The sequence below is a fragment of the Platichthys flesus genome, chromosome 18 (genome assembly GCF_949316205.1).
Source record: "Platichthys flesus chromosome 18, fPlaFle2.1, whole genome shotgun sequence".
NCBI lineage: Eukaryota > Metazoa > Chordata > Actinopteri > Pleuronectiformes > Pleuronectidae > Platichthys > Platichthys flesus.
Genome location: NC_084962.1, coordinates 8,760,910 through 8,788,189, shown reverse-complemented (window position 1 = coordinate 8,788,189; position 27,280 = coordinate 8,760,910). Strand labels below are relative to the sequence as shown.

The window sequence follows — 27,280 nt, the reverse complement described above, 5'->3', positions numbered from 1 at the left end:
CTCGATGCATTTCGCTCCTCTCCCTCACTCTCTCCCTCTGTGTCTCTCCATTACCGCCCATCTTTCTTCTTCCCTCTCACTCCAGCTCTAATAAGCCTTCCTTGTTAATAATAGGCCTATGGATATCCTGCCGTGGAGCTGTAGTCATTTCCTGTTCACGTTGTGCTGAACTAACTTCAACAAAAATCGGCACGGAAATAGGCAGCCTGTTTTTGTGTGTGTGTGTGTGTGTGTGTGTGTGTGTGTGTGTGTGTGTGTGTGTATGTGTGTGTGTGTGTATGTGTGTGTACGTGTGGGCCGCTGTTATGTGTCCTTCTTGCTTCGGAGAAGAAAAGGGGTGTGAGGTAGAGCCGGGATAGTGAGAAACTGGGTTTGGGGTTTTTGTTTCTCTTGACACTCAGACACATCAAACACTGATATTTGCTGACATGTCCTGATATTTGCTGATGCAGTCGTTTCACTGAAAGCCACAGAGGTAAGGCCGCAGTGGATCCAACCTGTTTAATTGTTAATAGACTTCAAACGCAGGGAAAAATAACCTTCTGGCCAAACAATTAAACACTTACAATGGATTCACAGCTTGCAGGACATGTTCAGAATTGCAATAGACTTTAAAATGTGATAAATTAAGTCAAGCCCCAGGATGACTTAAACAAAGTAGGCGTATAGTCACAGCTCTATTCCATTTTCCAATGCTTTTGTATCACAGGTACTTAGAAAATTGGGCCCACGGTTACTTTCACTGGGTTCTATTCTTTCCCTTTCTTTCCCATGGTGGCGCCCTGCTGGGAACGCCTTCAGACTCCTGTAGCGCCACTGGGGAGCCCGGCCAGGCCGTGATAGTGACTCGCTGTAGCCCCATAAAGCTGCTCCAGCCCTGGAGCACCGGCCCCAACTGAAGCTGCTTAGTGGCGCACAACTCCGGCTGAGTCCCTTAAAGCTGCACTAATCAGAGCTGTTAGTGGAGGAATCGTCAACTGTATCACACAGCGGATTAGAAGGAAGTGTAGGGCTGTGGATGCAGATATGGGTGGAAGGATGGGAATGGATGCAAGGACACTCTGCAAAAATAATAATGCACGCTTCACTGAAGAGAAACGACAAAAATGTTCTTGTGTGGTTGTCACACAGCATCAGCTCTGACTCCTTGCATGCCTGAATGCAACAGCTACATCCCGCACAATCACATCTCCGCAAGACAAAGAGCGGGGAAGCTGTTGCATTTCTGGGCATGCGTCTTTGAGAGCTGTGCCACGATGACGGCAGGCGTCAGCTTGGGATGCAACGGTTCCACCCTGAGCACTTCCTGCGTTGACTGTAGAGGAGGAAACAGAGAGAGACCCAAACACAGAGAACAAAAGAGCTACAGTGGCGGCAAACGAGCGGGCCAGAGCGGCCGCAGGTCCCCAGTTCGCAAATTAAACACAGCTGCAGCACTGTCACCCCCTCTGTCCGAACTTGGCAAGCTCCTCTATATGCCATCAATATGCTCTGCTTTCCCCAGGAGCTTTACACTTTTCTGCACAGCGAGCTGACATATTAGCATGCAGCCCCATCCCCCTGCAAGGGCAACCAGCCGCTCACAGCAGCACTCATCGTACACTGGAACGTTGTATATGCAGCAGCAGCTGGGGAGCTGTCCGACGACCATGATGCTTTATAGCCACATGTACAGTGGATCTATAAGGCCACTCAGCTGATAGAGACATTAATGAGCCCCCCCCCCCCCCCCCCCGGAAGCTTACCTGACTGTGAACTCAGCGAGCTGCGGCTGAGCCCCCGGTTCAGCACAGTAGATCTGGGGGAAGTAAAATCTGTGAGACTGAAGGTTGATGTCCATGGTGTCCACACACACACACACAGCAGCAGACACACCGGTCAGCCCCGCTCCACGACTTCAAAAACAATGAAAAGAAATGTCTGTGACAGTTGTGTCAGTCCTGTGTCTTTTTATTGCTTCGTCTCCCTCGATTCCGTCACAGTTACTTCCACTAAAGGTGAGAGTTCGGTGAGAGCATCCTTCTCCCTGAATGGTCACAGGGCTACAAAAAAACGCTACCGCCGGGAAGGCATCCCCCTCCTCTTTCGTCTCGTCCGTGCACAAAACATTCAATCACCTCTGCTGCCTGGCACCCAGCAGACACACTAACCTATTTCCCCACTAGCAGCCACTGTACACTCAGCAGCTGGGAGCAAAAGAACAAAGATGACACCGAGTAAAAAAACAGATGATGCCTCCTCAAGCACCAGGAGAAACCCCAAAAATAATCCAGTTTTTTTTTCCAGTCACTAATTCATCCTTTCGTGGTTGGAGAAGCAAAATTAGCTGAAAATGGAGTAGGAATGTGAACTGTTAGGGAGAAAGAGAGGCTTCAGCAGCCCTCAGCAGCGACAAACAGAGGAGAGTGAATGGGAGATGAGAGTCCTTTGGTTTTTACGCTTCAGAGACAGAGGAGGGGGGGAACGAGAGAGAGAGAGAGATGGAGATAGAGAGAGATTCCCGGTGCTGTGAGGCGTTGCCCTCGCGCTGCCTCTCCTCTCTGTGTCTCATTGGATTACCTCCTCCCTCCCCACCCCCTCCTCCTCCTCCTCCTCCCCACATTCTCCCCTCCCAGCTGTGACAAGAACGATGGGCCGCCAGCCCCGGAGGCTGCTGGTCCTGCCCCTCCTCCCTCCTCCTCCTCCATCTCTCCCCCTCTCTTCGTTGTCCTCCTCCTCCTCCTCTCCCTATTCTCCTCCACTCTCCGGGTGGCGGGATTGGCTGAGGCGGGAATGCGTAAGCCCACATGGCGAGAGGGAAGAGAGGCGAGGAGGAGGAGGAGCAACAGATTTTAATTCATCTGATGGCTCCCGTCTTTTCTCGCTTATGATTTGAGATGGCGTGCCAAGCTCGGGTGGAGCTTGGGATGCAGCACACACACACACACACACAAACACACACATACACAAACACACAAACTGAGGAGACAGTTCACTGGATATTAATTGACAGAAAGGGACACAGGTGGAGAGAAACCTCCTTCTGTTGAAACCCAGTAACGTGTGGCTCGATTGGCTGTAAACATAACGAATGCAAAGCCCACACACAGTTATAGGAAAATGCATTTTCATGAGCACAAGCTTTGAAATTGAGTTCAATAAAATCTTTGCGATGTGGGTCAGACACACAATAAACAGCCAAATCGGAGTGTGTAATATTATCTTGCTGCATCCCTCTATTTCCAGATGCGTGTAGATTATATGTGATATAAGTGGTGTGCGGCCATAACACTAATCTTCTCAGCTTACCAGTAACCAATAAAATCCTTTGCATATTTACTGTACATCCTCCAACATACCAGGAAAATATCCCACCAGGGGTTTCTTTCTAGTACAGCTCGCCCTGCTCACGTCACCCACATCTGCCCTGCTGTGTTTCGCCGGCAGGCAATTGTATTGATTGGTCTACAGCTGCAGAAGCGTTGGTTGGCACGGTTTGCTCTCTAATCAGCATGGACGAAAGTGGACGCAGCAATTTGACAGCGATTCGGTGCAGGTAACTCGCCTTCCGGTGGAGGTGATTGGCCACGAATCTTCGCGCCAATAAAATGTCATCCTTGTTCATCCTCTAATATCTGTGTGATATCCGCTCACAGATCTGTCAGACCGTGGAAAAACTCATCTAACTCAGGTTTCTAAAGTCTGCTTGCACCAAGTTGCATCATGCAGCGTCTCTCAATGGAACGAGGCATCGTGTAAGCTCAGCTAATTCTTGCACAGATTTAAAGAGTTGCTCAGGCAAATTCAGAGGCTTGCAAGAGACATGTTAAAGGTTCAGTGTGTGGGATTAAGGGACACCTAGCGGCAGGCTTGCATGTTTGCAGCTTAATACCCCTCATCTCACCCTCCTCTTCCAAACATGAAGGAGAACCTGTGGCCGCATTCAGGTAGTTTAGTCGGCACTGGTTGCTTTTCGTCTTGTTTTCTGAAAAATGACTCACCAAAGCGAAACGGACGACAGAATCTTCTGTTAAAGTGGAAAGCTTTTGCCACAAGTGATTATTTTGTGGGATTTACGCTGGATTTATGAGCCACATGAACTATTTACAGAGGCCAGAGTGCGTCCGCGGAGATTGTTCACAGGATTGTAAAATCAATAGATGACACTCTTTCCCAGTTAAACTGCAGCACGCCATGGACACTTGCCTTTTCTCTGCCACTCCTAACTGACTGAGGACACTCACCAAGCAGCAACATTTATTGTAGCTAATGCATCAACCTCTTCTCCACTTGAAAAGGCAGCGAAAGACTGCAAGCCGACACTAAATCCTCTTCAAGTCATTCATCCCTCTCCCTCGAAAGAAAGAGTTTCATTCTAGTCGTCACAATAGACAGTGTGAGATTCTTTATCTGAGCAGTGTAGGAACAGAAAACAAGAGGAGGAAGGAAAAAAGCAGCAGACTGACAGATCAGGGGTCACAGATGGAGTGAGAGAGAGTGAGAATCATTTTACAACAAACGGATGATGGAGGGGAGTCAGCGGAAGAGGATAGAGCAGACAGATGGAGGGACAGACAGACAGGTAGAGGGAGTTAAACGCCTGAGTGGGATGGAGATAAGCTGGATGGAGAGACAGCGGGAGAGAGAGAGTCAGTCCGGCGGAGGGCAAGAACGTGGGGGGAGGGAAGCAGAGGAAGGGGGAAAAAGATGGAGAGAGAAACAGGAGGGGAGAGAGGACATTACAGCCTCCACTTGCACAGACAGGGCACCCATCCCCCAGCATTTCCTGTGTGTGCGGCAGGTTAGACCTCAGCAGCAGCATGTGTTATAATCCTCGGAGACTCACACCTCTGTTCACACCAACTACAGCTTTTACACAGAGCACATTTCCACCAATCACAGCAGGACAGGTCCAGGTGTTCCCGTTCCTGATGACATCCAGTAATTAATTTCATTATTAAGATTAACTGCTGTAGTGTTTATGTGTGTGTTTGTGTGTGTGTGTGTGTGTGTGTGTGTGTGTGTGTGTGTGTGTGTCTTTCTGCAGTTGTGAGTAGGGTTTGGTATATTTGGGATTTTTCCGGTGCCTAAACGATGTCACAAACAATACTTTCCCTCAAAAAGAAAGAAAAAACACAAAATTACGTTTGACAATCTCAAATTGGAAGTTGAAATCAAACAACTGAACCGTTTTAAATAAAAAACTTCACTTAAATATTTAAATCCAAATAAGAAACTTCATTCGATGAGAGGCCACAAAACTATAGAAAGAAAAGCATGTGTGAGAGATGCTGTGAGGCATGGGGTACACGATAGAATGGGGGAGACTGGTAATAAACTTTGGTTCATTAGCCAAAGTTTAGTTTTGTTGTGCAATACTGCATAATGTATGTGCATATTGTCATTGCCTTATCTGTGAATCTTCTGCAATCCAAGGTACTGACCTGAGCTGAAGGATAGAGAGAACGTTGTAGGGAGTAGTGGCACCAGATTAAGGAAACGTGTGCACACAAGTAGCTACAGGCTGTGATGCTGAGACATTTGAATCCCAGCTCCTTCAGGTGGTAGTTGAATTAAACATGTGCTTTGCTGAGAGCGGCTGGGCTGTCACTTTTAATAAATGCGTGCAGTGTAAACAAACTTTTATTTTGTAGCAGGGTACGCTTTGAGTATGTGTCATTGAAGCACAGTCATATAACCAACAGCTCAGGTTTGACCTCACAGATGATGCAGAATCTAAGAATGAACATATGGACACTTCAGAAGATGCAAAAGTAATGTCACAAGGAAGTATTGTCACCTCTGTCTATTTGTTGGTTAGTTTTTCAGTGAGGTGACACAAAAATTACTGGACGGATTTCCAGAAAAAATGTTGGAAGGGTGTGGTATGGTGTCAGGGAACAACATATTACATTTCAGTGAAGATTTGGGGCATCTTTTTGACATATTCATCAGAGTTTTGCAGAGACTCATACATGGATATTGAGGAAAGAAATCATGCATATTTAAGGAACTCATATCTGAGTGCAGATGCAAATAAAAATCTTGATATCGTAAATTTAAATGAGTTTTCATATGAAGACCGTTAGGCCCCAGCTTAAGACGGTTTTGACTGTAGCAGTACCCAAACTACCCAATGAGAGTGTTTCATTTCAAAGCATTAGGGCTCCTGATAACAGAAGTTTCTTTCCACTTGGCAGGTGTCTGCAAAAAACTGTGCTCCCACCTCATTACTAACATCAGACCAATTCTTTACATTTTAGCACTCTGCTCTGCTTCAGTGTCAAGATGCACAACTGTCTTGGCTCAGCGATGATTCCTCACTGGGTAAATTAAAGCTGAGGCCTGGCACTTTGACCTTGTTGTCAATGTTTCATTTCTAATCCAATGCCTCCAGTTCGGAGCCAAAACAACAACAAAAAATGTGTCACTGTCCAAATACTTTCAGATTACACTGTATGTCGTCCTGGCTATCCAGTCACATGCTCTTCCGTATAATCCAATCTGACTCCTCGCTCCCTTCATCCCCGCAAACACCCACAATCCACCTGTATGCAGTCACGCTATAAGGGGTCAAGTGAGGGGGGAGAGAAAGACAGAAAATGGGATAAACGAGTGTGAGAGGTGTGACAGAGAGGAGTTTGAAGACCTCTGATGCTTCCTGTCCTCTCAGTTAATTCACACTCACTGCTCCTCTCGGGCCTGAGGATTGAATTTCAGCTGCAAACAAATGCACAAACACACATGAAGTATGCACACACACACATACACACAGTCTGACTCACATGAGCCATTCACTTTAATTACGCAGCACACCAATGGGAGCAGGCAGGAGAAATAGAGAGGGGGAAGGGAGAGTGAAAAGGAAGAGGGAGTGATTTCCCTCTCTCTCATTCACAAAGATTTGCTCATCTCTCTCCCTCTTAAACATGCACCCACAAAAACACACAGAAACGCACACATACAAACACAAAAACACACACACACACACACGCACACACACACACACACACACACACACACACGCACGCACGCACACACACACACACACACACACACTCGCACACTCGCACACACACATCACTCTGCCTCCTGAGGCCTCGTTGTGCATAATTATGACTCACAATCCACACTATTGTCACCCAGAATGCACTGTGTTATTACACAGATTCACGACAGAGACGAGACATGTGACCTCACACCTGAATCTGCATGTATCATCGTGTGCAGCATCCTTCTCCATTTTACGTTGTGTACGTCGCTCTGCATTATGACGAAAGCGGCTGTTATGACTCACACAGTTTGTCGGCTACAGCCCCTGCATCATGCGAATATACACAAGTCACTGGAGGGGCATCAATTTTCCCTGAGCAAGCAGGGGAACTAAAGCTGCCACCGATGAACTTCCACTGTTTACTATCACAGATGTCTGTGCATTCTTGTTTCTGCCCCATTAACAAAATCTCTCTCATGAAACGCGGTTTACGATTCAGCACTCGAGTGCAACATGAATGTGGAATTGATGGCGGGCAATAAAAACATCACAGCTCGATGCAGCTTTTAGTAGAAAGACTCAACCTTGTGTTTATGTACTTGAAAATCCGAAGTCTGCCTTCTGGATTATATCTCGTCCCCAAAGGGCTTTGTTGTTGTTCCGCACAAAATTGGAAAGTGGTGGATGATGGGTAATGGAAGCACAGGACGGCACTTCTCTCCAAAGCCTCACATTAGTTTCACAGTTGTCAGTATTTAACAAACCTCCCTGACATTATTGAAGTACTGTGAATTGCCCACAAATGATCCTAAAAAAGGTTGAACATGTTTTAAGCAAACATGGCAGCCAGATTTAGTCAATTCCATCTCTGCAGATAGAGTCCCAATATTAACTTCAAAATTGTGCCTTTACAAAAAACATTGTCATTATTTACATAAAACCTTAATCCGGGCGATATTTTGTTTCTTTCTCAAGGTAGTTACTTTTAATGGCATTAAATATATTCAGTATATACTAGTAAATAATCAGCAGTAAATGTTGGTAATTGTTTGAAACGGACTGAAAAATGTAAGTTTACATCAATCATTGTCGTCTAAAAGTGTAACTTAGCCCTTGCAGAACTACTTCACACCTTACTATCCTTATAATGTGGTGCAATGATGTTAAATGCAGACGCAAACTTAGTAGTGCTCACCAAACGTTCAGAAACAGGGATATAGCCGCCATTGTTGTTGTTGTTTCTGTTGATGCTCATTTCACAAAGCCACAGTGGGCATACACAAAGTAATCTGCCCTTTGGAAGCTGAAGGTGAAAGAGACTCCGTTTTAGTGATTTTAAATACTGTGCATGTGGATGAGAGGCTTTGTTTCACAAAATATCTGCATTAGTGTGGACGGAGCGTTAGTGCAAGCAGACCATCTCAACCATCAAATGATCTAACCAACTATTATCTCATCCACTTTTATGCATTTAAAAGCACGACCAATGATCAATCCAGTGTCAGTCAATATTTTTCAAAATGGCAATCACCTTCACATTTCATACCTACACAATCATACATTTATTAGGCACTGACATATTGTCTCTTTTTAGAGTGAAGTCGCTAGCAAACAAAGTTGTTAGCAAACATACACAGAGTGACATGGTCATTCTCTTTTAACTCTGTTTTGGTCTCCACCTCCTCTGTAATATCTGGCTCTTCAGCTGCTACATACAGGTAGTGTGTGGTGGGTTTGTCAAAGTTGTAGTCTCTGGGAACAACGCTAATGGCAGCGGTGAACCAGAAAAGTAAAGTTGTCGTTAAAATACATGATAAATCACTCTGTAGAGAGTCTGAGGAGCTCTTTCACATACACCGCCATTCAAAAATATTTATTATAGCAGCTTTAACTATTCCCCAGATGGTGCTTTAATGGGTTGGAAGGCTTGTAGAAAACTGATGTTGGACTTGTTTTTCGAGCCGTAAACTTTTTATTAAAAAGGGCTGTGTGGTGATAAGAAAGTCGAGGGACTAATTTCTGGGGTTCAGAAATGAATCAGAATTTCCAACATTGTCTGGAGCCTGAAAATACCTGGACTTCAAGGTTGAAAAGTGCTGATGAGGGTTGCGTGGAGAACTTGCACCTGTAAAACTACAAAGCACACAGCTGTGCACTGAGAATTATACACAGACAGGAATCCAACCTCACTGATACAGCGGACATTGACCATGACATTTACATGATTTAATGTAGGTCAGGCACCAGATGCACTCCCTATTGGTTGTATGTAAATGCACATTGCCCTCTCACACCATCAACCTCTCCGAAGCTTCTTAAACACACCTACAGTGCATTTGTGTAACTTCAGGTTGGTACAAATGAGCAACGAGGGTTCAACTGACTTCACCTCTACGGGTTCACCCTTGTCCTGCATCATGACAGCGAACAGCTACAACTAATGCTGCTATTCATATGGGTCACACACATACCACCAACTGCGCCTGTCAATACCCATCAGGCCACACTGATGATGAGGGATCGATTGAGGCAGCACCGCACTTTCACAGCATAATGAAACACTCCAGTCCACGCAAATGGAGGAGGTGGCCACCATAGGCAAGGTTCGGGCTGCAGACGGGACCACACATCAATCCTGTGGTCGGACTCCGCGAAAGAGGTTTGTCAGTCACAAGCAAACAAATCTAAAAGCCCCTCACTTAAAAAAAGTGGATAATTATTAAGATGTCATGAATGATTTCTTTTTAATATGTTGACTTTTAATTGAATCAGTCGTATCAGTGAGAAAACAAAGTAGAGGAAAGCAAGATTTTTCGTTTTAGAAAGTATAACAGAAATAATCAGATGGAAAATAACTTTTCCCCTTTAAAACAGAAGTTTTGAGAAACAAGAGTCGTATTTAAGAAACTGAAACCAAAAAAAGAAGTTTACTGAAAAAAAAGAGAGAAAATGGTTTGTGGGGAGTAAAGCTGAGTTACAGTTGATCCAGCCAGAGCAGTGGGGCGATTGACATTAACAATAAATTAGCTTTCTTTTCTTTTCTGAAAATGTCACTTTCTTAAACATTGTGAGAGGGTGTTAGCATGCGTTCACAGTTACTCAAAGCAAAATGTTTAGTCTTCAGTTTGCCTATCCCCAAAATATTCAAAGGGCAATGAAACAAAACATAGAAAAAGCAACAAATCATGCACAAAATGAAAGGACTTTCAGCAAGTTCACCTTACTCAGTTACTTTGAAAGCGTTTTGTAGGTTTTTAGTCATAAACCAAAGGATTTAGAAACATTTAAATTGTGACCTGGTGGTGGCACTAGATCACCACAGTCTCCAGATATTATAATCTATTCAAATGGGATCAATAACAGGTCGCATGGAATATAAAGGCAAAACAGCTGAACTGTTTTGTCCAGTGATCAATTTCAGATTTTTGTGTTCACTAAGAGACTGCTGAGGTATCAGGTCTGTAACTGAGCAGCTGAGAAGTCGAGAGTCGACTGTATTATGAACAAAAAGCAGCAAACAAGTCAATGATCATAAATCCAAGAGCAGCCATTGTGTCAGACCAGGAGTTTAACAGCCTATTAATCAATAAGTGGGAGCGAGAATGAGCTGGTGGAGATGGACGCTGGGAAGATAAAATGATCAGCCTCAAGCAGAGCAATCAAACAGACAGGCTCCATCAAGTTGGGGTATATCAACCCGTCAACATAAATCCCAGACAAGAGCCACCAACTGTGGGATCACCATCTCAGGATTTTCCCCCAGAGACCGACATCACCTTCCACCTCCTCCCAGCTGGAGGTAATTCACACAGATAAAAGTAATCTTGACAAATGGGAAACAGACCCAGCAACAGGCTGCTGTTGACTGTATGGGACTGAAAACCAGAAGAGAAGCACAAATAGGATTAGATCAGTTTAAACAACAGAAGACTATTCTGCAAAAACAAAGAGAATTCAACTGAATATAAAAGAACAGCATTTATTTACAAAAGTGTAGCATTTGTAACTAACTTTATTAATTATTTCTAAAAATGTCTGATGGTATTTTCTTTGAATTTATATGTACTTTTGAGGTTTATACATAGTTTATGCTGTACTATTGGTTTTTGTTATTATATTTTTCAATATATATATATTTATATATGTTTATTACATACATATATTACAGACCAGTAGGTGATGTAAATGTAATGTTGGTAATGTGATGCTAAATTTAGCTGTAAACTTAGTAAGACATAGCAGTTCTAACCAAATGTGGAATGAAGCATTTTATAGCCACAATTTTTGTTGTTCCTTACACAGGAAAACATTGGACAGGTGAAAAGTAACCTGGGACATCATTGTTTCCTTAACACTAGGTTTTACAGTTACACACGGATACAAAGAAGTTCTCTTATCGAAAACTGAAAAAACTATCAATGAACTGTGTCCTTTAAAAACACTTCAAACTAGAATAGCACTAAGAGAGCATACCTCTGCCCAACACTCCCTTTAAATCTAACTAAACTGCACAAAATGTCACACTCATAGATATCAGTTCCTTAAAAGTGCCTGATCACAAAAATGTTTGGGTGGAAAAGCAATCTCACAAAATTAAACAAAGTGAAAAAACTATTCTAGGATCCATCACCTGATCGGAATCCACACAATAACTTTATGGGTTCTTCCTTTACCCATCCTTACACCAATTTTTTTGGTAATGTGTCAAGTACTTGTTTAATGTGTAATGATGCTAAAAACCTAACAGAAGCAGAATCCTATGGTGGAGGTAACAGCTCAGTCTCCTTGTCTTGATACTCCAGTCAGTGCATGTGACCTTGATTAATGTATGATAGGACAGCAACTCACAGCACTGAGGTCAATACTCATTAGATCACAGCACATAACATCAGGTCATCATGTCCCACTGCATACTATAGCAGGAGACTGGCAGCTACACAAACCCCCCCACACACACACACGCACACACACACACACACACACACACACACACACACACACGCACACACACACACACAGACACACAACCAGCTGCTGGGCACCCTCACACACAATCGTCAGAACCAGTTTACTCGCTCATTTCTGCACATTTTAAATTCCCCAAACATCGGGAGCGACACACCCACACTCAGTTGCATCCAGCTGAGCTGCAACAAACTATGAAGTGGTGGATGTTGTGGGCTGAGTCACAGTCTATGTTGCCACCTACAGAGCACCTCGCAAAGCACAGAGCTGCTCATCACAAATTAAAATGTGTTGCAGCGGCTGACAGAGAAAACAGCAGCGGACAGCTTTCCAGAGTAGTTTAGATAAAAACCCAGACTCCACAGTTGAACATCTTTGCGTTTCAGTATGTGTTGATGATGACTTATATGGTTTAGTTCCTTAAATAATGCAGGTATGAAGCTGCTGAACAATACACTTGGACTGAGTGTTTTTTTGGCCAAGTGACAGAATAATATGTACTCGTAAAAAAAGCTGTTGACATTGGGCACCTAAAAATGTTGTTGTACATACTATTGAACTCCTTTTCGGGGGTTGTCAAACACTTAGAAATGGTGCAATGCCATTCACCGAGGTGTTTACAGCTGGACAATAACAGTTATAAACTTATTTATATCGCAACTTTCAAAACACTGGTTTACAGGTTAAAAATTAAGATTTGACGGCAACTAGTTGTAATAAAGATTGTAAATTCAGAGAAGTTTGAAGATCTCACAACATTAGGGCAGGAATATATTATCATAATAATTAATAAAAAAATAAACATAATATAGATCTTAAAATGTTTGTTTGATTGACGTGCACTGGTGCAACTGTTACTGTCTCTGCAATGTCTGTTAATCTGTTGTAGCCTAAATGGAAAAGAGTCATTGGGTATTTTGGTCCAATTTGCCATCTTCCGCATATCAGGCTACAATATTAACATACATCATTATATGAAGCTTTGCTAAAAGGCCGTAAGCTCGTTTAAGAGTGTTTGGTACCATTAGTATAAAAAGGGCTTAGAAGACAGAGATGGAACCAGCACAGAGAGATTGAATGTTGTGAAGGTGTTGACTGATAAAACCACCACTAACCTTTGGTCAAAATCCCACTCTGACCTTGGGGCACACACACACACACGCACACACACACACACACACACACACACACACACACACACACACACACACACACACACACTGATCAACACAGATTTCAGTGCCAGCAGTAATTAGACAGAGCCCAGGCTTCCTCCTGTTCGTGGTGAACATGTGCCAAAAAAATGCGGTCAAGCCAGCCGACACTCGCGTCTCTGTGGTCAAATCAGCCGACACAGACATTTGTGGTAAACGCATCCAAAGCGTACAAATTGTAAAATTACTGTATAGATTAGGATTGCTTTGAAAAATCTCTTAATCTATACGGTAAAATTGTTTGATCTTCAGTATGTAGGTAGTCAGAGAGGTCCCGAACACAGGCATATGAGTCTCATTCCGAACTTATTGAGCAAAGTGTTTTTATAGAACTTTGAAATAATCAGAAATGAACTGATTTGATTGTTCACATGTTGGACTTTACTTTGAAAAATCTCCAAATCTATACAGTAAAAATGTTTGATCTTCAGAATGTAGGAAGTCAGAGAGGGCATATCAGTCTCTCTCCGAACTTATTGTTCACAAGGTACTGTATTTTTTAACAGTAATTTGAAGTATCAAGAAATAACCTACTTGAAGCTTAAAATGTGTGATTTTTACTTTGTAAAATCTCATAATTGATATTGTCAAAATGCTATTCATAAAAATGACACAGGTAAGACAATATATACTTCTTGTGAATTTAAATCCAAGAAATCATTTTTCAATTATGCATTTTGTAGAGGCTCCATGTCAACAGTTTATTTTGAAAACCGGACGTAGGCCCACATGTGTTCTTTCTCTAACTTCGAGTACTCCGTTGCCGTCCCCTTTCTAGGCGGTTTGGATGCGTTTACCATAAGTGTCAGTATCTGAGTGCAGGAGAATTTCTGTGTCGGCTGATTTGACCACAGAGATGCGAGTGTCGGCTGACTTGACTGCAGTGCCAAAAACCCAGTTCCCCACCCACGCTGTGCAGCAGCAGTCTCGCCTCTGATTGGCTGCAGGCCTGTGTGCCCTGCCAGTAACACCTCAGCTGATAGGCTCCGGGAGTCAGCCACTCAACCCGGCGCTTACACCCCCACTGAGAGGGCTGTGTCTGGATGCTGTGATGATTCCTCTCAGCCGATTGGGCCAAAGCCGGGAAGGTGTGTGCGAACGTGCCTTCATGAGCGTGCGGGGTTTTCGGCTTCGCAAAGTGTGCGTGCTCGGACCGAGGTGTGTTGATAATAACAACCACGTGCGATTCAGTTGAATCAAAGGACCAGATCTATGTCGCGATCAATTATGTCTAACCGTATTTATCAATTGGGATGCGCGCAGTCTGGTTTCCATGACAACACCCCCACTTTTCTGCTGACAAACCTCCACGTGACACATCACGGCGCTGGAGTCAGGGATGAGAGCTGGAGTGATGATGCTCGCTCCGTGTCTGCGCACATGTACGCTCCTCATACAGATCTATTAAAGCTCTCTGTGTGTGTGTCTCCCAACAGGTGACCCGAGCCGCGCGTGTTCGTGTCACACACCTTTTGTGCAGCGCTGCCACATCACATCACATCACATCACATCACAGGCCTCTGCACGAAGCTGCGTCAGTAAAACGAACAGTACGTCTGCGAACAGGAATCTTTGGGCTTATCTCGGCTCCGCTAATATCCCCTCAGAATAATGCGCAGTGCAATCTCTGCTCCTTTCCTGCGCTGCAGCCGGAGAGCACATAACGCATGCTTGTGCTTGCTTACCTCATCTTCCCCTGCTATCCGTGTGGATGAGACGTGTGGTCTCTCCGCTCAGTGCTGTGCCCTTCAGTCCAGCTCCAGCTGTTTTAAAAAAAGGAGAGCAATGATCCAGATGTTGCGGCTGGTAGAAAAAAAACGAGCGGAGCCTGGACGCGCAGATGTTGAGGGTGGAAACAAGGCGACAGGGTGTGGAGGAATCAAGGCTGCACGGATGGCCACAGTGATTCAGGTCTGTCCTGTTACAAAAAGAAAGAAAGAGTGTTTTTCTCCGGGCTGCGTCAGGAGGAGGCTGCTGGCTCAGGCCATTTCAGAGAGCTGCACGCCGCTGTCCGAGGGACGAGGAGCCGGGCGGTGAGTGTGGTGACAGCGGCTCAATGTGAGGTGCCATCTTTTTCCTCACTCCAACCACTGGGAGGCTGGATGGAGAGAGAGCGAGAGGGCGATAGATAGAGAGAGAGAGATTGAGCGAGAGCGAGAGAGCAAGAGAGAGAGAGGCTGCTGAAATATTCATGTGCTGGTTCTGCTGCACGAATGCGCCCCCGGTGGTGGTGCAGCAACCGCGCAGGCAGGTATAAAAAGCAAACGCACACTGATTCATTTAGAGAGGAACTTTAATAGAAAATGAAAATAACAAGCATAACAAAATCTGAGGAAAAGTTTAACTACAGAAAAATAGAGTTTCATGGGAATATCAAGTGTGTGTGTGTGTGTGTGTGTGTGATTGTGTGTGTGTGTGTGTGTGTGTGTTCCTGTACTAATTTATTTGTGAGCACCATTCTTAGCATAGACCGGACAGAGAGAGGACCTTTCTGGAAAGTGAGGACACATTGACCTCACTTTTTCAATGGGCTCTTTGAGGGTTAGTGTTAGAATCAGGGTTAGTTATTTAGTCAGTGTGTGTGTGTATCATTCGGATCATGCGGTCTACGCGGCCCACAAAGGAAGTGGTCTTCGTGGTGGTTTTCAGAGGCTGAACCAAAATGAGACATCTGGCCTTCAGAGTCTGTCCGTGAGTCGCGTCACCAGCTCAACAGGGCTGAAGTCGGACAGAGTTAGAAAGTTTCTATGCCCCTTGGTTTCTTTGACATGTATAATGTTAGCTTATCCCTTGAGTTGAAGTGTGATATAGATCTTCTACATGGACTTAAGTTAACTCTTTCAACCATTTATCCATTACACGGCTCCCCAAAAAAGTGAAGCCAAAACTTCTCTGTCGCTAGTGGGCTGGACATTGTACAAACTAAAAAGTTCATGTACATAGTAAATGAAAACTTTTTATACAGACTATGGTGTGTGTAAGTGTAATGTTTCCATAATACTCGCACACTTACGAACACCATGCAACACAAATACGTGTTATAAGACACCTATGATATCTCCTTCTTTGTCATCACTTCTAAATTCTGGGATTTCTAACCTCTCTCCGTAACTCTCTGAACGATGAATCAGAATGATGGCTGAGCCCATTCTACATTACTACATGCTGTAGTACAGAGTAACAGCCTGATATAAAATGAGAGAATGTATGGAGCACACACACCTGGCGACAGGCTGGCCCGACCAGCTTTAACATCTGTGCGCGTCTGCGTCTGCCAGCTGCTGTTTCCTCAAATGGAGGGCAGACGTAACTCTGCTCTCGCTCTCCTGCTGGAAAACAAATCTATGGATTTCTTCATTCAGGTCTTAAAGTGCCTCTGTGGTTTTCTCTATTAGTGTTGAGTGTTTAAAATGATGCACGTACAGATTCACTTCTTAACTGCATGTCCCATCTGCGATTAAAATGTTTTAAATCATGTGATATATATAATGGTTTGACATTGTGATCGAATTTCCTGTTTTCTGTCATCGGTTAAAAATGAAGTTAAGACTGGAAATGGACTTTAGGGTCAAAGGTCACATAAATAACCATTGTCCTCAGGTCTAAAGACGTCTTCCTAAGAAGACTATACATGAATGCATTACTATTTATCTACCAACAACGTGTTTAGCTGGACATTGTACTATTTAAAAGGTAATATTTTCTATAAATCAGCTGCTCATGAAAAGAGTTTTGAAAAAAAAATTTGGGAAATAAATTTTACTTTTGAACAGAACGTGCTCTGTACGTATTGTACATAATGGATCTAAAACATTTTTTATTTTTATGCTTGGATTTAGGTTTTTCGTATTGACTATGTAAAGTGCATCGGGAATATATGCTAGTTGGTGCTATACAAATAATAAAACACTAAATTAGATTTTTCCTAATTTTTACATCAGTTATTACATCAACATTTGTCTTTTGGGTGATATTCTCTTTTTTCAGTGATGCCTCTCCATTTTGTACTTTCATCATTTAGGGGAATCCTGGTTATTCATCAGTATTTACAAGAAGAATATTGCTGATTGTACTGGATTGTATCACTCTGGGATTCAGATGTAGGTCATGAAAGTGGAATACGCTTTTCTTGTACCTTCATATAAAGCTGACACAAGAAAAGGTTTTAAACAATTTTTTTGATACATTTTTTTGTTTTTGTTTTGTTGTTAACTACAGATTAATGTTTTAAACTGTACCTAAACTCTGAAAACAATTTTTCTTCTACATCTTAACTTCAAACACAGGCTAAGGCTAAACTTCAAGCCAACCTGTAGCTGCAATTGTTCCTTCTCACCAGCAGAGGTCCTCCTAGTTTCCAACGAGCAACAAGAATTTCCCCTGTGGTTCTTGCGGTGACTTAGGAAAATATTTGAGGCCACACACTGGGTTTGTGATCATAAAAAGTTCAGCCCTTGTTTTAAGAGAACTTTCTTTTTATTCAGTGAAATCTGGAGCCTCTGTTAACAACCACATGATGTTACCTTTTATTGTTACTGTACCCCAGTGTGTGTGGGCGGCTTTAATCTCCACAGGAGGGCGCTGAGGGTGGGCACACAAGGAGTTTACTCACTTTATTACAACTCACACGTGTTTTTGAAAGGTCACAGTGATGGCTTTGACTGTTATATCTCCAAATGAGGCTAAACTGATTCTGAATGGTCTGAATTAAAGGCTGCTCACCCACTGTGAGGCAGAATTCATCCCTGGAACATCACCAGGACCCTCAGCATTAATGTGAATGACGAACAGTGTGCACAAGATGCAAGAGCAATTTTGACTGCACCTTTAGTTGTTGACCTGAGCTTTATCCAGCTCCTCTAAGAATCGTCTTGTGATAGTTGGATTCTCAGCGGCAGTGGAAAGTGTGCGGCTCACAGCTCTATTGGCCTTGTCTTTATTGGACTGTTTATCCAAAATAAAAGGTTGTGGCATATGACACGGCTTTCATCAGTTTTCTGTTAATCCCAGCGCTCATTCGCTGTGTGCCCTGCAGTCCCGTTGTCAAAGACAGCTCTTCAGAGAAGGGCTGATTGGACGTAACTCTGCCAGGACTTTCCATTAAAGCTGCAGACACTTAAGTCACTTAAGGCCGGACAGCTTCCTGAGAAGGGGCTGTATGTGACAATGCACATGTCTGAGTCAGTTGCTTCAGACATTTTCTAGAACCTTCCCTGGCATTCAGGTTAGGGTGAGGGGTAGGGTATAGGGTAACAGCTTCTGCCAACTTATACTGGCAACCCTTCACATACTGTAGAAACAAACACATACACACACACACACACACACAGAGAAAACACACACACACACACACAGACATAGCAGCAGACAGCATAAAGCAAAGTCATCCCACTTGTGATCAGAACACAGTTGTTTATTGTTTTTTACTGAACTAGGAGCATTTTAGGTGAAGGTAAGATTTAACATTGACTACAAAACTGATATATCACAGCAAGCAGGTAGGGAGACACAACCACACACTCACACACACTCACACACACACACACACAGATTCCCTCTTACATCACACAGTCAGTGCTCAAAGAGGACTACAGATAAAGAAACATCAGTACAGTCAGACAAAGTGAAGACTTGAACACAGAAACACTGAAACAAGTTGCAGGAACTAACATGCGAGAAACAGAAACTACACAGTGCTCCTTAAAGTTTTCACACTACCCTGAAATTAAATATGAATATATATATTAATGCCATACAACCCTGTAGTGACTCATTTCATTAATCAGACTTGTTACTGGGAATGTGTGGCGATGCTGTACTGTAGATATCAGAATGTAATTATTATCAATTTGAACTCAACGTCTTGTTTTTGCAAGATTAGAATCAAGTCTTCACTTGCAGTTTCTGTTCACATGGTCAATTGAGACCTTAAATAATTATTATGCGTAAACTTAATGAAAAAGTTGGAGTAATTCTATCTCCATCCTCTCTCCTCAGTAACAAATCTGAAAGTACTGGCTGGGTGACTTCATGGGGCTCTTGTGGCTGGAAGTGTCCTGGTGCGTGCTCTGGCTGGTCGTAGTCTTCTGCAGGTTCAGGGTCAAGGACGGGGCAGACCTCCTCTTCTCCGTCTTGCCGCCCCCCCTCGCCTGGGGGTTTCCAGGCGTCGCAGGGGGCCCGCTGCCTCCGGGCACCTTGGACGCCGTCTTGGTGGTCTCAGAAGATCCAGTCTTTCTTGCTTGGGGGCTCAGATAGATCTGCATAGTCACTAAGTGAAGTGGTGAAATGAGGTGAGGAGGTGGTGAGTGAAGAGACCGGAGAGGAGGGGAGGTGTGAGGGCAGATAGAGATGGGGTAACACAAAAAAAGACGTGAAAGTAAGGGCGCAGGGGAGAGGGAGGACACGCAAGTCATGGTGAGATGTGAGAAAAATGAGGGACGAGCATAAAATAACAACTCAAAAACAATGTCTCAATTTTACATGATGTTATAGATGATTTCCTGTATTGTCAGGGGCGAAGGCTACCTTTGCACTGTGTCACACGTCTGGTTCCTGCACCAAAATAATAGAAAACAATACATTAGTTTACATGCAGCAATTCCAGACTTCCTTTGTTCTTATGTCTCCACTCATCTCCTCTATTGAGGCTCGATCGGCAGCTGTTTCACATTCCTGTTATGAGGCTGCATGCTGCCAGTTACAGGAGGGAATATAAAAATAAGAATCAACTGCAGAGAACAAGAGACGGTTTCTCTCTTACCTGCACTTACTGCATCCTCCTTAGTCTTGCTGCTGCTGCCGCTGCTATAATGAGAAAGAGAGAGAGAGACAGGAATACTGAGTGTCTGTAAATCTGAAAAAGATTGAACAGGTGAAATGCATCAAATTGTAACAAGGTCCCGCATGAAAGCATCCGTTCAAACAGATAAGGACAACATGTTCATGTTAATAATTTTAACTTATTACTTGAAAAGGTTTACAGGCTCTAATGTTCAGGAAACACATCCTCAAACTGTCCGTTGCTGCAGCTCCTCTTTTCAGCCTCTGTCTGAAACGCATGTTTTGAGTTCCTGTCTCTCTTTGAGGCCCCCTCCCGATAAAGCCCAGTCTTTCATAATATTGCATTTTAGGTGCTTCATTTCAAGACTTGAAAGACTGCAGAGTTTCTACACACACAAAAAAAAAACCTCTTTAACACACTAGAAGAAAGGAAAACATCTACAGTTCCGAAGAATGAATCCTCATCTTACACACAGTAGGATCTTGGGTTTGTAAATAACCATGATTTATTTTAGATAATTGATTGGAACCTGATCAGTAAGGAATAACTAAGCTGCCCCAAAATCAATAGAAAATTGATGTACATGGATCAGGAAGATACAATGAAGGATTTTAAGATGGTGAGACCATATCCTGAAACACCAGTTAGCTTAATAGACAGAAGATAACAGGCAGTTTTATTTTTACTGGACATATACGTTTTACTATGCAAAGAAGAGCTTCTCACCATTCCTTTTTACATGAGGAGGCTGCAGACGAGGGCCGTGATTTGGGCGTCTTACATGGGCTGTCCTTCACACTCCCTGCTGGGCTCTTCACACCACTGGAAGGAAAGGAACGAGCACTGTAAGAACATGGCTCTGTATATAAATATACACATTCTCTCTATATATAGGGAAAGGAAGAAATGGAGAGAATAAGAGAGTGGAGTGAGTCAGTCGTCATCAGCAGTGATGACGACACCTCCCCGCCTCCACGTCTTAACACTGGATGGACATTTTTAAGTGGATGGAGATTTAACTCTCTGTGCAATCATATCAGCGTTCCCCAGATATCCCAGCAGCAGCGGCACGTTCAGGCTCCACAGAGAGAAGCCATCACACTCCCTGGCTAATGCGATGTAATGACGGTATCATTCCAAAGGTAATTGAGAGGAAGAGTGGTGCCATAAATGGTTTGCTGCTTTATTGCTTTGAAATAAAGGCGAGTGTTGGAATAATTATTGAGAATCAATCCTGGATGAGGTGATGAGGGTGAAGCTGGAGAAGCTGAAGTGTGAGCTGCTTCATTTAACAGCTTTACATTAAGAGTGTACACAAAAGCTTCTTCATTGTTGTGTGTGTGACGGGGATGAGATGAATGCCAATGGGATTATTTTTCCCACATGAAATCAATCGTACATTTTAATATTTTTGTATTTTTACTGTGCAAATCCTGATAAAGATAACGTATATTTTTTAAAGATATCCCTCAGTAATAGTGATTAGAAAATAGATTAACATAAACAACATGAACTTCTGTTTGGATAGGAGAGAGTCTCATTAGATCCTATCACAGCCTCATGGTAGGACACTGTGCAGGGATGTTTAACCTGCGAGGTGGTGTGGGGCTGTAGTTCCTGGCTGTGGAGCTGGAGGGCAGCGTGGAGCTCTTCTTCAGGGAGGCAGAACTTGTGGAGACCATGGGATGCCTGGTGGGCAGAGCCAGAGAGACTGGCCTGGCTGTGGGGGAACATACAACATGTCGGGTGATGAATGTGTATTGTGATGATCTTATGAATAGTCTGTTTCACTCTTCTGCCAATGTAAATCCCCTTGCGATGTAGATTCTGAAAAGTGCTCTACAAATGAATTGTATTATTATTATTATTGTTGTTATTATTATTTTAGCTTGTTAAAGGTTGTAATTCCATGGTTAAATCGTATGTTTGTAGGGATTGTTGTTGCTGCTCTGTTTGTCGACTGAACAAATTAGACCCATTTTGGAATTTGAAATAATTGGAATTGGATTGTATACACATGTTTCTATACATACATATGAAGCATGTGAATAAGAACAATACAAGAAGCTAATGTAATCTTCTGGATTCTTTCCCAGTAAGTGGTCTGTTGTAGGTATAAATGCAATCAGTCAGATCCTTCCGATTTAAAAACACTGCACAAATAGTTTAAAAACAAATATTTTACTGTAACTTATTTCTTGTTTCTGTATTTGTGTACACTGAAAACATCATGTCTGTGGGGGATGATACACAGACAACTAAAGTAATTGTGATTATCCAATCACGCTGAGTGACTTTGCTCTCATTCAGGTGGATGCACTTGCAAAACAATGAGCGTCACCGCTTTAACTAATTCTTTTGATAAAAACAACAACGACCCATTAAAAAAAATCAATGTCCTCCAAATAAACAGTACAGGTCTACAAAATAAAAAAAAAAAAGAAGCTGTCCACATCGACACAAAACACGGATGCAGACAATCATCCACACACAGATCTTGGCTCACCTTTACCACCCGGCGCCCTCCTGCCTGCAGTGGCGGCGGCGGCAGCAGCCTGGTGCTCCTCAGAGATGTTGAGCCTCTTGAGGACGTCAGACAGCGCCATCTTCAACAGCTGGATCTCGTCTTCCTGCATCTGCATCCTCTGCTCCAGGTAGGTCAGTCGGTCAGCCACATCCAGACCACTGGCTGCAGAGCTGCGGTCATCTGGAGGAAAAAGAGAAAACAGCATGTTAGATAGGTCGGTCGGTAGAAAGGAAAGAAAAAAAGAAGGAAGGAAGGAAGGAAAGTTGAGGGATGGATAGATAGATAGATGGATAGATTGCGTCACATGTTTGAACCAGGACAAAGCTTTTCAATGATATTACATAACTGATAACAGGGTTAAAGAGGGTGACTCATCCATTACCTGCGTCCAAATCATCTCTCAGTATATTTCAATTAACAGATTTCACAGAGCAAAACAATGAGTGCTCACAAAACAAAACAGGAAAGACCCTGTAAACCAACTGCAGAGTGTGATGGTTACACACACATGAAGGGAAAGTTGCCAAGAAAGAAATGAATATGCAAGTGACTCATAGGGAAACCACACCATGGTTTGGTACGAGAAAATCTTGAGCTTGGAATTAAAGTAATCCCCTGCCCCTGTTTCGCTGTCTGCTCTTTTAAAACCTGTAATCTTGTGAAGGAATATAATAAAACACAAGAATATTACTTTTTCCTCTAAGCCAAATATTGGTTCAGGCATTATCCGCCGGATGAAATGCTACCATACCATAAACGCTCTTGTGTGAACAAAATATGAAAAGGAATAATCAGAGAAAGGAATAAGCTCTTAAGCATCTTCTGTTCGTGTAGCAGAAATCGTGTTAATGAGGTCACAGCACAGCTGGACACAGCAGATCATCCACAGTGTCATCACACAGCAGCGTGTAAACAAAGGCATATATGCAAAACACTCAGTACCCCGATGTAGTTTCTCTTTTTACACGCATCGATCATCACCAGCGACAGAAACAATAGTTCAGAGGGTGATACCATGGGAGACTCTGGAAGTCTGTGAGGGGTCAGGGGTCCTCTGCTGGCCGGACGGGCCTTCCACCACTGCTGCCACTGCCCCAGACGTCTTCCTCCTCTTCCTCTCCTCTCGCGAGCACACTCTCTTTCCTCCTCTGGCCCCGCTCAGATAGGCCTCCATCTGATTTTGATCCACTTGCCTGTGTCCACTAAGATCTCATCTCCGTTGCGCCGCGTATGTCACACACACACACCCACACACACAAAGAGATCTGCCTTTCTGGTCTTTCACCCGCCTCTGTTTACAGCATCCAAGACATCTGCCGCAGGAGATGAGGTGACTGATGATTTGATCCTCTCACATTTCCTCAGTGGTCGCCTCATACACTCTGGACGCAGTGATGTGTATGACAGGGCTTAAAGCTCCTCTGCTCAGGGTGTGTGCCTTGTGTAAAAGGTGGGGGGTGGGGCTGATAATGCTTAAAAACTCAGCAGTCGTCCAATTCAGGCTAAATTGTCTTTGCACGTGTGTTTGTGTGTACTTCTGTGTGTGGGGGTGTGTGTGTTTGTGTGAGTTCCGACTATGACGATAATCCCTCAGACTGAGCCTCTTTGACCCCGCCCCCTCACACAAATCCCATGTCAGAGTGAGACACAGAGAGGAAGCAGTAATAAACCTATGTTGTGGCCTGTTCTTGTGACGTGCTGTTGTAAACATCTTGTTCAGCCAAAGTGACACAGAGTCGACAACGCGTCACAGTGAAGATGAAGCAGAAAGAAAAACGCAGGTGCAGGTTATTTCTATGAAAGTGATGAATATATGGTTGAAACCAAAACCTAGCTAGTCAATATCAGCTGTGTGATAAGAACTACCCCAAATAATAGAAAACATCAACACTTTATTAGATGTGTTCTTTTTTTTTTTATTTAGTCTAGGTTGCATCGGCTAACATGGGAGAGGCAGGTCTGTATGACCTACACTCAAGCCAGCCACCAGGAGGCGATGGAGATGCTTTGGCTTCATCTTTGGGGAGCCGTGAAGTCGTCCATCTTTATAAACAGTCTGTGGTTGAAATAAATGGTTGTGTAATGGATAAATGATGAATAAATGTAAAGTATCTAAAATAACTATAAGTCAAAACGTATCGCAAACCACAACCATTATTATATCTCGAAATAGCCACTTTTTACGTCTCCAAATGCATGTTCTCTGGTGTTCAAACTGATTCATCCTCCCTCCCTCTATTCCCTCTATTAAACTGTGGAGATATGATGATCTGCTGTGGACTGGGGCTCTAATCTACGGAGCATGCGGCTGTAATCTGTCTCTCATTGAGAGTTGTGATCGTGTAGACCTGTGATTTTTCTGTGTCTCCTCTTGTCCTGGCCGTGACATCATCCTCGTGCCACCTCCACACACCCCATATGGGATTGGGATTAGAATAGCACATAATCCCGCTGCTGTAAAAGGGAATTAGCAGCCCAAAGCTCAATCACTGCACTAACTCATGCTACACAAAGGGAAGGCAGGCTCCCCAGATACCCCTATGCAACATTTTAACACGGACACACACATGAGTCTATTTCTGTGCCTGTGACTCACACACTCACATTCACACACGTGCACGAGAGTCAGGGCCTCAGCAGCAGCCTCAAAAACACCATTAGCCTGTTATACATGTTGGCTAAAATGAAAATACATCGCAGAGAAACAGTGGAGTGTTTTATTCTCCGCTCACAGATGGTGTTTCTTGAAAGAGGACGCAGCATCTGTCTGCTCACATCAGCACAACCCTGCACGGTGACACACACAGGCCACGTGGGCAGGAGCAATCCTTCACTTATTAGTCTACTGATACTAATATCCCCGGGGCCACAGGAGGCAGTACCCCCCTAAAATCTCCTCGGCCGAGCCACATTCCACACACCCACACACCGAGTGCGCCGCGTGTGATGCATCACACAGGTATGCAGGACTGCAGCTTAATTTAACCTGCCTGTTCAGTGCCGCTGTTAAAAAGCGGCGGTGAAGACAGATGGATTTACAGCCAATGCATTTCGGGAGGTTGTGACTTCCGTGATCTCAATTAAACCCGGGTTTGTACAATAAATTGTCAGCCTGAGGTTTTTTCGTGCTGTGTGAGTCACTGTGTTAATGGCATATATATTCCTCCAAGACTCACCTGTCATGGAATGTTTGAGTTTCATTTATTTTTAACTCACCAACCCCTCAAAATCTGCCTATTTCTTGAAAATAACATACCCAAAACCAACAGAGTAAATCTCTGCAACCACAGGCTCTATATTAAGTATACTAATATCAGTAGTATCAGTATATGTGTTGCAAGGTCAGAGAAAATGAAGACGAAATGCAACATAAATTAAAGATTTCATGTCTGATTTCTATTAAATTTTAGAACGAATGTCCCTTGTGAAATTATTCATTTGCCTCCCCAAACCTTTAGTAACCTATTGCAAAACATCTCAATTTAATGGCGGCCAAATTTCATTTGAATAAAGTGAAGCAGAGGAAAGTCAGACAGGTTCTAGTAGAGATGTAATCTCCAAAATGGCCCAACTTTAGCACCATGTGTGCATCTGAGATTTCATTTGCATGTCACTGTAAGTGTTTATTTCATCTGATAAAACAGTTTATGCTGTATAAGCTCCCTGAATACATCTGAACAGCTCTGTGTGTCGGGCCGCCAGTGACGCAAGAGCTGCCAGTGACAATATAACTTAGATCCGTTGAGTTTTTTTCTGCTGACAAAGCTTAAGCAACATAAATGAATCTGTTCAGAAGTGTGCAACCCACGGATGGTTATACATTCATATAGAGAACTATACAAAATGTTTTATAGTATCAGGTTTTTGGGTAATTAAACTTTTGAAGCGTAACTTATCAATGCTTTGAGTACCTCACACCAAATCTAACAAACTTATATAGTATTTTATATAGTTAATAAATCTTCTAATAAATGTAAATATTCATCACCATCATAACAATAATAAACTGTAATTGTTTGCACTTTCCTAAACAGTGTTACAAAGTGCTGACAAACAAAGGTAAAAAAAATAACAAAACAAATAGAAACAAGTAAATAAATAATGCCCCTCGGCCTTGTACCTGTCATGAAGTCGGTGTCCGGAGCCAGCAGTGAGTCGCTGTTGTAGCTCTCCTTCAGCGAGGGCCTCCTCAGCAGGCCGTGATCTGTCTCCTCCATCCCCAGGCCCTGGTCCACCAGCTCCTCCATGAGTGAGTCCCCCTCCACCGCTGTGCCCGCCGCCATGGTCCCTGACACACTCCGTCGATCTGCCTGAGTGAGTGAGCCTCAGGCTCCTGCTAAGTCTTGTACGCTTCACTGCTGAGATAATTCACCTTCCCTAAACCACCGGTGGACACCACCTCTCCTTTTCCCTCCCTCCCTCTCTCTCTCTCCCCCGCTGTGCAGGGAGAGGGTGATGTCACTCAGGGGACAGATTAAGGGCCTGTAAGCCATCTGAAGCTCAGGACAAGGCTAAGGGATCTGTGCTGTGCTGTGTGTCTCTTGTGCACATGGATGGATAATGAGAAAACAGGCCCCTGGGATCAGACGGGTTAAAGGCCCCCCCCCCCCATCCCTCCACTACAGGACCACTGAGCCTGAAAGAGATACAACAACCTGCCAACAATGTAATCATTTGTTGGCGTTTGTGTCTTGTTGTAGTTTTGTGTCCTGTTTTGTAACTTTGTGATCATTTATTGCCCCTTTTTGTCCTTTTTGACTCTGTAGTCATTTTGTGCCTCTTTTTGTCAGTTTTTATATTTTTGTAGAAAGTCTTTTCTC

At 43.5% G+C, this 27,280-nt stretch overlaps 2 protein-coding genes across 5 annotated transcripts in view; both read right to left on the bottom strand.

Moving 5' to 3' along the window:
• evlb (Enah/Vasp-like b) overlaps nucleotides 1–15,296 on the bottom strand; it is a 42,050-nt gene extending 26,754 nt beyond the window's left edge. For 2 of the 3 annotated variants that reach the window (XM_062411208.1, XM_062411209.1), the window contains exon 1: nucleotides 1,746–2,395. In XM_062411208.1, coding sequence (XP_062267192.1) covers nucleotides 1,746–1,840 — 95 coding nt within the window. In that variant the 5' untranslated portion in view covers nucleotides 1,841–2,395. Of the gene's footprint in view, nucleotides 1–1,745; nucleotides 2,396–14,837 lie in introns of those variants that run through there. The other variant, XM_062411210.1, reaches the window with a different exon arrangement.
• A 3,248-nt stretch (nucleotides 15,297–18,544) lies between these two features.
• LOC133973605 (echinoderm microtubule-associated protein-like 1) lies at nucleotides 18,545–26,836 on the bottom strand. 2 transcript variants are annotated; one of them, XM_062411569.1, is made up of 7 exons: nucleotides 26,581–26,836; nucleotides 22,440–22,640; nucleotides 21,524–21,653; nucleotides 20,660–20,755; nucleotides 19,913–19,956; nucleotides 19,678–19,704; nucleotides 18,545–19,420 (listed from the first exon to the last, which is right to left on the bottom strand). In XM_062411569.1, the coding sequence occupies exons 1-7, from the start codon at nucleotides 26,741–26,743 to the stop codon at nucleotides 19,146–19,148; spliced, it is 936 nt and encodes a 311-aa protein (XP_062267553.1). In that variant the 5' UTR covers nucleotides 26,744–26,836; the 3' UTR covers nucleotides 18,545–19,145. The 2 variants fall into 2 exon arrangements, with proteins under 2 accessions (XP_062267553.1, XP_062267555.1); XM_062411571.1 differs by lacking the exon at nucleotides 26,581–26,836 and adding an exon at nucleotides 23,475–23,752.
• Between the last annotated feature and the right edge of the window lie 444 nt (nucleotides 26,837–27,280).

Coding starts and splice junctions, on each gene's coding strand:
- LOC133973605 (XM_062411569.1), bottom strand. CDS start 26,743: ATGGCGGCGGGCACAGCGGTGGAGGGGGACTCACTCATGGAGGAGCTG. Junction 19,957..20,659: donor TCCTCATGTAAAAAGGAATG/GTGAGAAGCTCT, acceptor TTCTCATTATAG/CAGCGGCAGCAGCAGCAAGA. Junction 19,421..19,677: donor ACGTGTGACACAGTGCAAAG/GTAGCCTTCGCC, acceptor CACTTCACTTAG/TGACTATGCAGATCTATCTG.